Source organism: Petromyzon marinus, chromosome 49, assembly GCF_048934315.1.
Source record: "Petromyzon marinus isolate PM22_M1 ecotype Great Lakes invasive population chromosome 49, UKy_Petmar_22M1.pri1.0, whole genome shotgun sequence".
NCBI classification, from domain to species: Eukaryota; Metazoa; Chordata; class Hyperoartia; order Petromyzontiformes; family Petromyzontidae; genus Petromyzon; species Petromyzon marinus.
This window is the reverse complement of record NC_133715.1, coordinates 3650884-3666943: the sequence shown is the minus strand read 5'-3', so window position 1 is coordinate 3666943 and position 16060 is coordinate 3650884. Positions and strand designations below refer to the sequence as shown.

At 49.4% G+C, this 16060-nt stretch overlaps 1 protein-coding gene across 2 annotated transcripts in view; it reads right to left on the bottom strand.

Annotated features, from left to right (window-relative positions):
• LOC116953028 (adapter SH3BGRL-like) overlaps nucleotides 1-16060 on the bottom strand; it is a 55356-nt gene that overhangs the window by 23712 nt on the left and 15584 nt on the right. For both annotated transcript variants that reach the window (XM_076074609.1, XM_076074610.1), the window contains exons 2-4: nucleotides 13924-14109; nucleotides 10165-10245; nucleotides 8667-8729 (exon numbers count right to left, since the gene is read on the bottom strand). In XM_076074609.1, the coding sequence (XP_075930724.1) occupies nucleotides 8667-8729; nucleotides 10165-10245; nucleotides 13924-14109 (330 nt within the window). The remainder of the gene's footprint in view (nucleotides 1-8666; nucleotides 8730-10164; nucleotides 10246-13923; nucleotides 14110-16060) is intronic.

Here is a 16060-nt window from a genome sequence, read left to right as displayed (position 1 = left end):
ACCTAGAAAAAGCTGGAATGGGCTACAAGACCATTGCCAAGCAGCTTGGTGAGAAAGTGACAACAGTTGGTGCGATTATTCGCCAATGGAAGAAACACAAAGAACTGTCAATCTCCCTCGGCCTGGAACTCCATGCAAGATCTCACCTGGTGGAGTTGCAATGATCATGAGAACGATGAGGAATCAGCCCAGAACTACACGGGAGGATCTTGTTAATGATCTCAAGGCAGCTGGGACCATAGTCACCAAGAAAACAATTGGTAACACACTACGCCGTGAAGGACTGAAATCCTGCAGCGCCCGTAAGGTCCCCCTGCTCAAGAAAAAGCACATATACATGCCCGTCTGAAGTTTGCCAATGAACATCTGAATGATTCAGAGGACAACTGGGTGAAAGTGTTGTGGTCAGATGAGACCAAAATGGAGCTCTTTGGCATCAACTCAACTCGCCGTGTTTTTAGGAGGAATGCTGCCTATGACCTCAAGAACACCATCCCCACCGTCAAACATGGAGGTGGAAACATTATGTTTTGGGGGTGTTTTTCTGTTAAGGGGACAGGACAACTTCACCGCATCAAAGGGACGATGGACGGAGCCATGTACCGTCAAATCTTGGGTGAGAACCTCCTTCCCTCAGCCAGGACATTGAAAATGGGTCGTGGATAGGTAATCCAGCATGACAATGACCGAAAACACACGGCCAAGGCAACAAAGGAGTGGCTCAAGAGGAAGCACATTAAGGTCCTGGAGTGGCCTAGCCAGTCTCCAGACCTTAATCCCATAGAAAATCTGTGGAGGGAGCTGAAGGTTCGAGTTGCCAAACGTCAGCCTCGAAACCTTAATGACTTGGAGAAGATCTGCAAAGAGGAGTGGGACAAAATCCCTCCTGAGATGTGTGCAAACCTGGTGGCCAACTACAAGAAACGTCTGACCTCTGTGATTGCCAACAATGGTTTTGCCACCAAGTACTAAGTCATGTTTTGCAGAAGGGTCAAATACTTATTTCCCTCATTAAAATGCAAATCAATTTATAACCTTTTTGACATGCGTTTTTCTGGATGTTTTTGTTGTTATTCTGTCTCTCACTGTTCAAATAACCCTACCATTAAAATTCTAGACTGATCATTTCTTTGTCAGTGGGCAAACGTACAAAATCAGCAGGGGATCAAATACTTTTTTCCCTCACTGTACATATGCTACGGGCCCCGCACTTTCAAGGGCCCCGCGCTAAATGCTTTCAAGCTGTCAATTCCGGTAATTCTGCACTAGCTCTATTACTATAGTACTATACCGCCTTCAACTTTTATGAATGACTGGGTGTTTAAGGTTAGCTATTTGTCGTATTATCCGGCTATATAGCAAATGAAAAAATACGATTACTTTATTATGCAAGTTTAAAATGTGCGTGTTAATGTGTGTGTTTTGTTTATTTATTTAAGGGCCATTTATGACATAAGCTTCAGGCCCCGCACGAGCTTAATCCGACACTGAGTGGAGCCGGCCAATGACAGCGCTTGACACGAGCCCCAGTCGACGATGACACCCAACGCCGTCCCCTTTCGTGGCTTTTAAAATCAAATATTTAGAGGTGCGCAATTATACACACGCGAACGGCTGAAGCTATGAGGAAAATGTTCGTAAGAAAAGTACAACACTTGACCAGTGAACTACGAATGACGAATTTTAAACACCACATACATCAGGACTTCAATGCCCAGTTCGAGCAGACTCAGTTTTGAGTTATTTAAACCCGTGGTAAGTCATGTAGCTGCTGTTCAGTATTACATTTATGGTTAAAGCTGAGAGTACATATACACTAAAATAATTTACAGCCCTTTGTCAATCCATTGCCTATGAAGATCTCCCCCAAATTGTCAGCCATTACGTTTGTTTAACCATACTTCACCATGCTGGTCAGAGCAGATTGGTGAAGGGCGGGGTGGAGAAGTTGGGACTCAGGACAGGTTCAGATGTCCCTCGCCACTGATGTGAGCCATGGCTGGGAATCAAACTCGGGGGGGGGCAGCTTCGTAGTGCAGTGCGCTAACCGCTGCGCCACCGGTCACCTCACCCCCCCCCCCCCCCCCCCCCCACTGTGCCGTACGAAATAAGGTCAAATTAAAACGTACAGACGTGAAAATGAAAATCATCTGCGGATGAAATTATTTAAATGCGCGTTAGTGTTTCAAAATCAAGTCACCACTGCAATGTGAGCTGAAAGAGAAGCCGTAAACAAAGAGGTTATGGAAGCCAAACCTTGAAACTGTAAATACATTAATGTATAAAATTCAACAACAACAACAAACTGTAAATGAGCACTCAGCAACACATTAAGAGCCGAGCCATCATCGGCACAGGCCGCGGCAGGGCTGGCTTGCCTCAACCCCAGCAACCTCCTCCACCTCCTCAGCCTCCTCCTTGACCTCCCCTGGGTCCGTGTGGAGCCACACACGGTCACGTGACAGAAAATGACGTCACTGAGGAGGTTACATCTTCACGACGGTTGTGCTACAGGTGTGATAACAATGACCCGGTTCTTCCAGGAAAATCCTCGCCGAGTCTGAAGGCTTATTTTCAAGAGAGCCCTGCCATGGGCTATTGAGTGATTTGGCTTCACGTGGGAGAAAACAGGAGCACCCAGAGACAAAAAACCCAAAATAAAAACTATTTAAAATATATATTTTATATTTTAACAGACAAGGCCCTCTGAGCTATATAGCTCTTTTTCAGAAGCAACCTGGCCATAAATGATAGCTAAACGAAGTGGCTTATCATCATGTGGCAATGTATAGCAGCCAAATACTCTATGAACGCATGTTTATTCTAAACGTGGAGGGAAAAACCTGAGGACCTGGAGAAAACTTCACGCTACCACGGAGAGAGAGAGATACACAAGCTCCAAATATACAGCAGCAACGGGCATCAGGGTCGGGATTGAACCCACGACCTCCTGTATACCAGGCAAGGTAGTTAACATCTCCTAGCCACCGTGGCACATTATGAGAGTAAAAAATACTGAAATCTCTGCTCAGATAGATTTGAAAATCAAATGCCTCACTGCCACCTCCTGACCCGCTCACAGTGAGCGTCTTCAACAGGTGATAATGGAGGCAGTCTCCCAAAAGGTACACTAGCCAGGCTGAGCTCGGCTTGGATTCCAAGTTCCAATGAAGTAAGGTGCATTGAGGGGCGATGTGTTAGTTAGGCTACTGATGTTTAATGGTGAACCCGACTCTGACACAGAGTAATGTCACACTCCAGTGCACTGTGATGACAGAGTTCCCCATGAGATACAAGCTCATATGGTCTCATCCGAGCGTTGCCCATCACTGCATTAAAAATAAATAAAAAATCGCACGAAAGTGATTTTAACTGACTTCACTGCGAAAATTCACCATGATCATCATCAGTCACTGACAATCCACTGCTGATGAAGGCTTCCCCACGCTTATGTTGGTCATGGACGATTGTCTGACCATACTTCACCACGCTGGTAAGTGTGGGTTGGTAGAACGACGCTGCTCAGGACCGGTATCAGTTATTGCTCGTCACTGATGTAGCCATGACTGGGAATAGAACTCGGGTAGCCAGCTTCGTAGTGCAGTGCGCTAACCACTGTGCCACCGCTCACCTCAACCCCCACTGTGCCGTACGAAATAAGGTCAAATAAAAACTTAGAGACGTGAAAATGGAAATAATCCGCGGACGAAATAATTTAAATCCGCGTTAGTTTTTCAAAACCAAATCGACACTGCAATGTGAGCTGAAAGAGAAGCCGTCAACAAAGAGGTTATGGAAGAAAAACCTTGAAACTGTAAATAAATTAATTAAAATATCCAACAACCAAAACTGTCGATGAGTAGTCAGCGAAGCATTAAGTGCCGAGCGAACATCGGAACAGGCCGCAGGGCTGGCTTGCCTCAACCCCAGCAACCTCCTCCACCTCCTCAGCCTCCTCAGCCTCCTCCTTGACCTCCTCCTGGGTCAGTGTGGAGCCACACACGGTCATGTGACAGGAAATGACGTCACTGAGGAGGTTACATCTTCACTACGGTTGCCACGTGTGTCAATGGGCGTCTGTGAACATCAACATTCGCGGCATCTACGCAACGTTACACGACGCGATATGCCAACCAGCAAAGAACTGACCTCATTAACGCGACTTAGCATAATAAGAACATATTATTGGTTCATATTCTTAGCTCTTTCGGTAAAGTCACGTTAAATAAACAGCGCGTTTATTTATTTATATAATTTATAAGTAAATAAATGCACCGTTAAAAAATAAATTAATGCAGACCGATGCACCTGATGACGACCGTTTGTGTTATGGTCGAAACGTCGTGAGAATTTTTATTGTTTTATATATTTTTTATTATTATTTTATTGTTTCCCTTCAACGTGACTTTACCGAAAGAGCTAAGAATATGAATCACTGCAGTCACGAAAGCTTTAAATCAAAATATTCTTGGTTCTTTCGGTAAAGTCATGTATAAGGGAAACAATAAAATAATACAAATATAAAACAATAAAATTCTCACGACGTTTCGACTGCAACACAAGCAATCATCATCAGGTGGTAAAACCACAGCAATAAAATTTTGAAAAAAGTGGCGGTGTTTATTTTATTATTTTCTTGTTTCCCTTCTACGTGACTTTACCGAAAGAACCAAGAATATGAATCCCTGCAGTCACGAAAGCTTTAAATCAAAATTTAAGAAGAATAACGACAAGGAGATTAAAGCCCTCTTTGTCAATCCCCCAGGAAAAGCCTCATCGAGTCTCAAGGCTCCTTTTCATGAGAGTCCTTTCATTGGGATATTTGGTAAATTTCCCCAATAAGTGTTTGGCTTAACACACACCCACACAATGCGCCTCCTTCACGTATCTATCCATCCACATAACACAATAAACGATGTTATATTACCCATCCCATCAGCCACACTGCCTTCTGGGAGTGCGTAATTTCAGCAGCACCGTTCAACACAAACTCTGGGGGCCTCTTTAAACATTCAGTGTCTCATCAGCAAGAGTCATGCTTGCTTGAACGTAAGGGGTGACCAGTGAGTGGCTCAACTCGATCTTCACTAATCACACACAATGATGATGATCAAATGATGATGATGGGACTAATACTAATGACTGTACTAATTCGATCGTGATATTGATTGCAATGGGCGCATTGATAAAGATGGAGTGGTACAGTGAAGCAAATCTCAACCATTCAAAATGCGGTTTACCACACTACAATCCATTTACAATACCAACAGCAACATCATCATTATCATCGGCCTCGGTTAATCCACTGCTAGATGAAACCGTCCTGCCCAGCCGTCACACCTCGGGGTCCCGTGACCCCGTAACGATCCACCGAGCAGCTTGCAGAGCGGCTGAAATCCATCGTGAACTTTGACCTCGGTTTTTGCATCAACGTCATCCGACCTCGCTGTGAGTCTTGCGAAGGAGGAAATACGGCACTTGACGCGAAGCGCCTTGCGGTGGAAGGATTAAGTGGCGTTTACTAGGCGCGTAAATCGTTGCCGAGGCAGGAATGAATGCAGCACTGCCAGCCTGGATATCACGTCAAGTGACCTCCGCGTCAATTGGGCAGTGAGGCGGGACCACCCTTCCCATTGAACATTGAATGAACGTTTCACAAACGTTGCGGCATTTCGCCCGAATGTAAAATTTCAAAAATTCCCATCCAATACCGGTTAGACTGCACTGTGCTGCACACCGATACGGATACAATTGTTTTGTGACAATGTTTGTGATGTCCAGAGTTCCGTGTCACCATCCGGCCAGGTGGCTCACAGCGTTCGAGAAAGCGACCCGCGATCGGAAAAGTTGCGGGTTCGAACCCTGGTTGTGAGGGGAGGGGGGCTTGACTTAGCCCATCGGCATCATCATACTGCCACGGTCGGTAAAATTCGTACCACTTTGTGGATAAGTCATTGATGCTTGTCCTTTTGGCACAAAGGATTTCGCGACCAATATTATTCATAATAAAGGTTGTTTTGGGCTAGATCGCGTAAATATAAATATAGCTTTGTATCTGTAAAGGGTTTTAAACTAAATGTCTACTCTGATCGTAACGAAAGAGGTGAATAATCTCACGTTAAATATTTCGCCCTATTACCGCGGATCTGTGTCTTGGTTGATGTAATTACTACCGAAACGTCACAGTACTCAAATTGTAAATGTTGTGGATTTACTCTCCAAAACACCGGTGGGCTGAAGCAATAACTAACTGCCACGTTTTGTTTATGTGACAACCCTTACTAATTGGCTGTGCCGGGTGGTGGCGGGTTAAGGACACATTTATACTCACACGATCTCACCAGAAAATAAAAAAAAAACTTTATTATGGATGGTTGTCCTATGGATAGACTCGAACCCAGCCATATGAAATGAGAAATTTCCACCAACTGTCTGCAGTATTGTAAGCAGGAGATGAGCGCCAAATGCTAATTTGAGCAGGAAATTACTCTGACATTTGACTTGAATTGTGTAACCAAACTGAGTTGTAAATAAACCACAATTTGGTGAAGCGATGTCAGTGTGCGAATGACGTTGCACGGGTGAAACTCGCCAGGGCGGAGGAAGCTCAAACAAACCCACCATGTCTGTGGAGGAAGGAGTCTTGTACCATAAAATAACACACAATGGGGCAAGCAGGGACGAGAAAGATTAGTCATTACGAAGATGATGAATGAAGGCTGCATCCCAAGTAGCCCGCTCGCATTGAACCAACGTTGGCCGGTTCTGAGCAACTATTACCCATCGTCGTCACTTGTCAAAGGCCACGATCAATCCACTGCTGGATGAAGGCCTCCCCCAAGCCATCGCCATGCCACACGCCGTCTCGATGTAACAATCCGTCCGGCGCCTGCACCAGTCTTTTAACCAGTCCCGAATCCTTACCCGCAGCACCGCTTCTCCCACGTCATGCTGCAAACTCTTTGATCGCCCCCCGTACACGGACGTCTCCCTGCCGCCGTGCAGTGCGCCGTCTAAACCACCGCCAGTTAATTTGCACGCCAAAAAGAAAGAACTCGCTAAATGTGCAGCTGTGCTTCAGCGTCACCAACGTGACCACGAGGCATGCTTCATCCACTGCTGGACGAAGGCCTCGCCCACGCTGTCAACGCCTCGCACAATACGCCACGATCTATCCAGCTCCCGCACACGAGCCGATATCATCGCTCCATCTCCGAAGAGGACGAAACATTTTGGGGCCTTCCCTCATTTGGTTGCCATCATCCTTTCTCGGGACATGTCCTGCCCAATTAAGCAACTTTTATGCTTATTATTTTATTTTACCAGGTAAGGCCCCACTGAGCTATGTAGCTCTTTTTAATAGGCGACCTGGCCACAAATGATAGCTCAACGAAGTGGCTCGTGACGTGGAAATGTATAGCAGCCAAATACTCTAAACGCGTGTTCCTAGACGTGGAGGCATAAACCGGAGGACTCGGAGAAAAATCCACGCGACCACGGGGAGAGAGACACGCAAACTTCAAATATACAGCAGGCATCAGGGTCGGGATCGAACCCCCCCCGAACCTCCTGCATACCAGGCGAGGTAGTTAACATCTCGCCACCTTGGCACCCTTTCGTAACAGTCCTTGGGTCCCTCCCCAGCGTCTCTCAGTGTAACCCTACGCGCCAACTCCTCCATCGCTTCTGGCCCTGAGTGGACTCAGTGCGGCGGGCTGCCTGGGATGCGATGGGGCACAGCACGCAAGCGATCGACATTTGACCACAGCGCGCGCACAGGCCGGCAGTCCTGCTTGCCTCATTCGCAGGCAGCTCCACCTCTTCTTCCACCTGCTCCTCCTCCTCCACCTCCTCCTCCTCCTTTCCATCAGCATGGTACAAAAAAAAACACGGTCACGTGGCAGGCGGCGGACGCCGCGAGCATCGTCGCTTTCAACAAAACGCGTCGCCAGGTTTCATCGACCGATGGTGTTCACTTCAAGGGGTGTTGCGCCCAGGAGTGGCGGCGATGATGCGCGAGCAAGACCGAGCGACAGTGTAGGGGTGGCCCAAGGGGTCCCGGAGTCACGTAAAAAAATTAATTACGGTGCACCGAATATCAGCCCCTCATTCAGATTCTGCTAAAAGTGAACCCCCGCCCCCTGCACACGCGCGCTAATGAATATCTATCCGTCGCCTCGATCTTGTTCGCAGCTCTCTTCTCTCACTCTGGCTAAAAAAAAATTGAGCGACAGCGCTCGTTATTTTTCAGGCTGGCCACGTGCGTGGGCCGTGACGCCAGCGCACAATGGCCTCCTCTCGCGAACGACGTCCTCAATGAGGCGGGGTGGTGCGTTGGTGTTGCCCCCGGTTTACACACAACCGCGGTGTTCGATGTTGTACGTTGTACTTACACGTTGAACTTCTGTCGCACCGTACGTAGCCAACCGTGCTAATCGGAAGTGTGGGGGAAGGACGAGAAAAACTGAACACAAAAAGCGGTTCAATAGCAGTGAGCTATCAAACCCTTTGCGTCAGACTTCCTCCGATGAACTTGAGTCACGATTTATAATCATTAACCGTGGCAGGCTGCCAGATTCGAACCGTGAGCTTTTGTAACAAAGTGTCGAACGCTCTACCGCTACGCCGTGTCACCACCCGAACAAAGGACGATTAACTTCCGGTACCTCGTGGTCTTCTGCCTGCGGTTCGTCCAAAGTCTCCTCCACTGGGGCCTCCTCCACTTCTGCCTGTTGAGGCGACAAGACCATGCATCTTGCCGTCAAACTGAGCCGTTAAACTGAGCCGTGACAGAGCCGTGCCAAGGAAACAAATCGTTTTTTTTTTGCCACAGCAGAACCCGAGCCACGCTGCTGATGAGTCTACCGACTGACGCACGTATGGCAACAAATATTAGCCCCGACCCTGGCCCTGCTTGGCCCCCGAGCCTGAATCAGAAGGTCATCGTGTCTAAACTAAATTTTTAACTATTTTTTATTTTACCAGGTAAGGTCCTCTGAGCTATATAGCTCTCCTTGGGAAGCGACCTGGCCACAAATGATAGCGCAAAGAAGTGGCTTATCACGTGGAAATGTATTGCAGCCAGATACTCAAATAATATAATCAAAACTCGTTTATAAATGTGGAGGGAAAAAAACTTGAGGAGCTGGCGAAAAAGCAACGCGACCAGGGGGAAAATGACATGCAAACTACATATATACAGGCATCAGGTCGGGATCGAACCCACGACCGTCCTGTATACCAGGCGAGGTAGTTAACATCTCCGAGCCACCGTGGTGTCACAGTCTGCTCCTGGCTCGGCTCGACAAATAACCAGGGGAAAGCCACCCGTACTGAGAGAGCCCAGCGCCGGTTCGGCTCGGATGTGTCAGTGGAAATGGGGTCATGTTTAACGGTCATATTTTCCGTGGCGTTAAACGCCGGCTCAAGATTACTCAGAAACGCCACAATCCCACACTGCTCCTGCACACGCGCTCCGATTTCACCGCTCCATCTCCGCTGTGGTCGTACGCTCGGGCTCGTTCCTTCCTTTGCTGGCCACCACTGCCTCGTCAGTCTCGGCCATCGGCCACCATCCCTTTTGGGCCGTATGCCCTACCCAAGGCCACTTGCTTGTCTAAACGGTCAATGTGCCGCTCTATAAATAGGTCCGATAGGAAGTATTTACTTTGAAAATTTCGTCTCCGCTGGGTCGCGGGAATGGGCAATACGGTGCCCCAGTAGGGGTTGTGTGTGCGTGCCCCGGCCCCGCTGGGGGCCGACACGGCCGCATCGAGAATTCGAGTCGCGCGTAGCCCAGATGCCATCTGGGGTTGCCACCTGGTCCTGGTGATTGGTAGGTCCATTTTTTTTTTCAATCAGTTGTACAAGTAGGAATTATGCCCACTCGAAACAATAAGTTTACACGTGAAACAATGACCTAGCGGCTGAGTCCCGCTCGCGGCCAACACCGGTGACGATGATCTGAACCGGTGGTGGGCCCTCCCCTACGTCGACTCAGCCTTAAATGGGTAAACGGTGCGGTGTGTGTTACCATCAGCAATGGAGAGATAAAGGCTTGCCGTGCCGGCACGTTAACCTCCCTTGCCCCAGCAGTCCGTTGAAGGCTATTCGGGGAATCTTTGTCTTTGGTGCGTGTGCTTTTAACACTCGTGGGTGTCAAACCTTTTCTTGGGGCGGTGGGGCTATTCCGAGGAACGTGAGGATGGCTTCATTCTCCTTCGCATCGAAGAAAGCCTCATAATCCTGAAGGAGTGAGGGAGGAAAACAGATCACACGATTTCACATCAAGTGGTTAATTCGGGTGTTTGTTGTTGTTGTTGTATCTCTCCCCTTACCTCCACCAATTGATTACAAATCCGCTCTCGACATCATCTCACGAGATGAAGAATCTATTCCAAAACAATCATAATAATAATGAATCTCTCGAAGAGCAGAGGAGTGCAGAGATAAGGTTCCCACCTCGAGTGGAGGTGGCAGAAAAAATCACCCGGACATATCGTGAAGCAGAATATCTCAGTGGATGAACGGACCGCTGACCCTCCTGCAGTGTAAGTGCAGAGGGCAGAGGAGTTCGGGGCGTGGACTTTATCATCGCAGCTGGTAAGGCCTCGCTGGAGCTTAGCCAGACGTTTCGACGCTGACGACCGCAGCTCAAAAAGACGAGAGAACTTCACGTAAATGCATCGTCCTGAGTGATGGTGATTCGTTGTTGTTGTTGTTGTTATGATTATTATGAATGCAGCAGTGGCGGCAGAATGTACATGCATAATCTACATGCATGATGTACATACGTAAATGTACATGCATTATGTATGTTGATTAACTGTGAATAGCCCACCAATAATATACAGTGAGGGAAAATTTATTTGAGCCCCTGCTGATTTTGTACGTTTGCCCACTGACAAAGAAGTTTGCCAATGAACATGTGAATGATTCAGAGGACAACTGGGTGGAAGTGTTGTGGTCAGATGAGACCAAAATGGAGCTCTTTGGCATCAACTCAACTCGCCGTGTTTGGAGGAGGAGGAGGAGGAATGCTGCCTATGACCCCAAGAGCACGATCCCCACCGTCAAACATGAAGGTGGAAATATTATGCTTTGGGGTGTTTTTCTGCTAAGGGGACAGGACAACTTCACCGCATCAAAGGGACGATGGACGGGGCCATGTACCGTCAAATCTTGGGTGAGAACCTCCTTCCCTCAGCCAGGGCATTGAAAATGGGTCATAGATGGGTATTCCAGGATGACAATGACCCAAAACACACGGCCAAGGCAACAAAGGAGTGGCTCAAGAAGAAGCACATTAAGGTCCTGGAGTGGCCTAGCCAGTCTCCAGACCTTAATCTCATAGAAAATCTGTGGAGGGAGCTGAAGGTTCGAGTTGCCAAACGTCAGCCTCGAAACCTTAATGACTTGGAGAAGATCTGCAAAGAGGAGTGGGACAAAATCCCTCCTGAGATGTGTGCAAACCTGGTGGCCAACTACAAGAAACGTCTGACCTCTGTGATTGCCAACAAGGGTTTTGCCACCAAGTACTAAGTCGTGTTTTGCAGAGGGGTCAAATACTTATTTCCCTCATTAAAATGCAACTCAATTTATAACATTTTTGACATGCGTTTTTACGGATGTTTTTTGTTGCTATTCTGTCTCTCACTGTTCAAATAAACCTACCATTAAAATTATAGACTGATCATTTCTTCGTCAGTGGGCAAACGTACAAAATCAGCAGGGGATCAAATATGTTTTTTCCCTCACTGTACATGCATTGCAATTTCTATGAATACCCTAGCAGGAAATATCCGGCGTTGCCCGGGTCACTTGCGGATATCTTTTGCGAATGCAGAGCGGTGGCTCAACCGCTGTGTTCGCAAGGAGGGGGTCAGTGGCGTTAGAGCAACTGTTAAGATGTTGCTGTGCCATTGGGCCTGCTGTAAATGTAACATTGCCTGCCCACAATGGGGTATGACATCATACCGCCGCGCGTGATTGTCGGCAAAATGTGCTCGTTCATCACGAAGCGTGTAACCTGCAAGTGGCAGGGCAATTGCAGCAGGCACGGCGGTAGCTGGAAAAATAAAAAAAATGTCTCATTGACCAAATCGAGGACACATCTCGTTTTGAAGGGTGAACGATGCCGTGCTGTTTGCGTCTCTCGCACGGGAAGGTGACGCACGTGGTCACGGAGGTTCACCGTCAATTGGAATCGCCAACGACGGCTCATCGGAATGACGCGATTAATGCGGAGGGGGGGGGGGTGGTGGTCATCACGTGAATGTGCGATGTGTGCTGGGCGAGGGGCTGGGTGAGGGGTGGTGACGTCGCTGGGAGCGTGTAGGGGGCCGTTTGGGGGGCCCCAGACCCCTCCCCCCCCGATGTAAAATGTTGGCTCGCCACGTGGCTAAGGTAACCCCTGCAAGGTTCGGTGGCGATCGCTTGAACGGTGTGGATTTGTGTTCGGAACAGACAGACTTTCATTCATATACAAGGTGCTTCACAAGCATTGTGACACTTCTGAGAATTCGCAACAACGCCACGAGAAGTGTTCTTCCAGGCTCTGGAGACCACGTGGAGAGGATTCCAGACGTAGCGTTGACAACGATGGCGAACACGTGGAGAGCCTTTGACTTTTCGAAGCTATTAGCAGTACATCTGTTATGACGTCACAGTGCATTATCCCTTCTTTTTCCATTGGAAACGATATTCCCATTTAAGTGTTAACATTTTTGTGGAGCGCGCGGCATATAAGGAAACGCCCTCTCTGGTCCTCACACCTGATTGGCTCCCAAGTGACATTGCCCCCTCCGCTCTGTTTGAGGTCACAAAACAAGGAGGAGGATTTCTCCACAACTCTGGCTGTCGCCTGATGAGCCTGGTTGTTGTTGTTGTTGTTTTGTAATTACCTGCGAAACGTCATGGTTACCCGAATTGTAAATGTTGTGGGTTCTCTCTCAAAAACACAACGAATTGGCACGTTTTGTTTACGTGACAAACCTTACTAATTGCCTGTGTCGGGTGGTGGCGGGAAATAAAGACACATTTTTATTTTAAAAAATCCCCTCTATTATGGGTAACCTTGGTCGTGACAGCCCGACCACGGCAACGTGTCAAAGTGATGATGACTGCGGCTGTCAACCCGGCTGGCACCGCTCCACTCGGGGAGGATTCCATCAGCGGACAAAACAAACGGAGCGGTGGGCCCAGCGTTCTCTGCCGCACCCCATCTCACCCCTCCCACTCACCCTCCACCCCCCTCACCCTCCACCCCCCTCACCCTCCACCCCCCTCACCCTCCATCCCCCTCACCCTCCACCCCCCTCACCCTCCACCCCCCTCACCCTCCACCCCCCTCACCCTCCACCCCCCTCACCCTCCATCCCCCTCACCCTCCACCCCCCTCACCCTCCACCCCCCTCACCCTCCACCCCCCTCACCCTCCACCCCCCTCACCCTCCACCCCCCTCACCCTCACCCCCACAGGTGCCATGGGTTGGCTGACTGAGATGACCGGTAGATGCACCACCAGCTGCCCCCCCTACTGTGCCAGGCTAGGTGCAGGAGGTCACAGGACAGACCCAGCAGGTGCCATGGGCTGAGATGACCGGTAGATGTACCACCAGCTGTCCCATACTGTGCCAGGCTAGGTGCAGGAGGTCACGAGACAGACCCAGCAGGTGCCATGGGCTGACTGAGATGACCGGTAGATGCACCACCAGCTGTACCCCCCCCCCCTACTGTGCCAACTCGCTGGCCACACACCTATCCAACCACCCCCTTCGTGAACCGTGCCGGCCTTCACAGGTGCTGCTCGCCAACAGCACTTGCCCCAACAGTCTGTTAAGGCCACACGGCGTGGGGAGCTCTTTGTCTGTGCGTGCTCCATCCTCGGCGAGTCCCCCGTGATGTGGATGGAAGGCCTCTGACCCCGCAGTAGATCTCCTCGTTGAAGATCTGCGGCGGGAGCGGATTGCCCGCGACGGGCCGCCTCTCGCCCGGCACGTTCTCCCGCATCCAGCGGCGGTTGATGTCGTTCATGGCGATGTCGAGCTCCTCGTAGGCGATGCGGTTCGACTCCAGGAAGCCGACCACGTCCTGCTGCTTCTTCTTGATCTGACGACAATGATAAAGGGGGGGAGGGGTTGGGGGGGAGGGGTGTAAGGGGCCGTACATAAATGACGTCACGCGATTTTGGACGATTTTTGACCCCCCCCCCCTCCTCGTCACACGGCGTCATAAAAGGGCAGACCCCCCCTCATGACGTCACAAAGCTCTGCCCCCCCCCCCCATTTTGAAAATAAAACATGCTTCAAATCGCTTTAAACTATTGTCTTTGTAGTGCGTATTTAATGTGGCGCTGCACTCTGATGTTGTAGGAGAAAACATTTATTCAAAAGTCTATTTAATTAAGTAGAACGTGTCGTCTATATTTATTTAAAGTTGCGCATTTTGATGTGACGTCACATTTCTCAACCCCCCCCCTCGTAACACATCGTCACAAATGTCTGACCCCCCCCCCCCCCCGCCTAGGTGCGTGACGTCATTTATGGACGGCCCCTAAGACACGGCTGAACGTGCTTGCGGTTAGAAACGTTGGGGCACCCCCCCCGCCCCCATCTTGCCTCCTCCAACGTTGCATCGACGTTCGTGGCTAAACGTTCCGTGTCTTTTTTTGTCACTCAGCCTCGCGAAGGAGAGAGTCGTGGTGGCGAACCCGCGCTAGGCTCTTCACGGACGGGTGGCATTCCTCTGGTTATTAGTCAGAGCCGAGCCAGGAGCACACTGTGACATCACGGTGGCCAGGAGATGTTAACTACCTCGCCTGGTATACAGGAGGTCGTGGGTTCGATCCCTACCCTGACGACGCCTGCTGTGTATTTGGAGTTTGTGTGTCTCTCTCTCGCATCATCACGGTGGCTAGGAGATGTTAACTACCTCGCCTGGTATACAGGACGGTCGTGGGTTCGATCTCGACCCTGACGATGCCTGCTGCTGTATATTTGGAGTTTGCGTGTCTCTCTCTCGCATCATCATCACGGTGGCTAGGAGATGTTAACTACCTCGCCCGGTATACAGGACGGTCGTGGGTTCGATCTCGACCCTGACGACGCCTGCTGTATATTTGGAGTTTGTGTGTCTCTCTCTCGCATCATCATCACGGTGGCTAGGAGATGTTAACTACCTCGCCTGGTATACAGGACGGTCGTGGGTTCGATCCCGAACCGGACGCCTGCTGCTGCTGTATATTTGGAGTGTGCGTGTGTCTCTGCCTGTGGTCGCGTGGATTTTTTATCCGGGTCCTCCGGTTTTTCCCTCCACATTTAGAAAAAAACCGTGCGTTTAGAGTATTTGGCTGCTACTATAAATTTACACTTGATAAGCCACTTCGTTGAGCTATCGTTTGTGGCCAGGTCGCGTCTGAAAAGGAGCCATTATATAGCTCAGTGGGGCCTTACGTGGAAAAATATGTTTTCGTGTTCATAAAGAGTGCTTATCAAGGATGGCTCCTGTTGTAACGTTCTGACCCGCCCCGGCTGTACATCTGTGAAAAAGAGCTTCATAGATCATCGGATTCCACCAGTATAAATACATATTCTGATTCTGAAAACATCGCTGCGAATGCAACCTTCAACTCTTTAGACCAAACCCGGACAGATTCATTTCTCAGTCAATTGCCAACAATGTGCAGTCCACTGTGAAAAAGTTCAACGCAATACTGGCAGCAGACCTCGACACAAATCATTCCTGCCACCCCTAAACAGAGACGGGGACAGAGAGGCCAGTGCCCGGACTGTACCTGTCATTGGAACATAATTGCTTGCATAAACACATTTGGCTTCTTCGCAAAACGTGGACAGCTAATGGCTCAAACAAACAACACATTCCTGCGGAGGGGGCTGGTAGGAACGTTGGTTGCTCGGTCAGTGGCCAGGGTCAACGGCGGCGTGGTGTATTCTGCAAATATGCCCGACTGTGAGGGAGGGCACAAGCCGGCGTGAGTAGGTTAAACGTTGAGTTTTATAAGGGCACCACGGGGTGACCAGCCCCTCCCCACCCAGCCCCA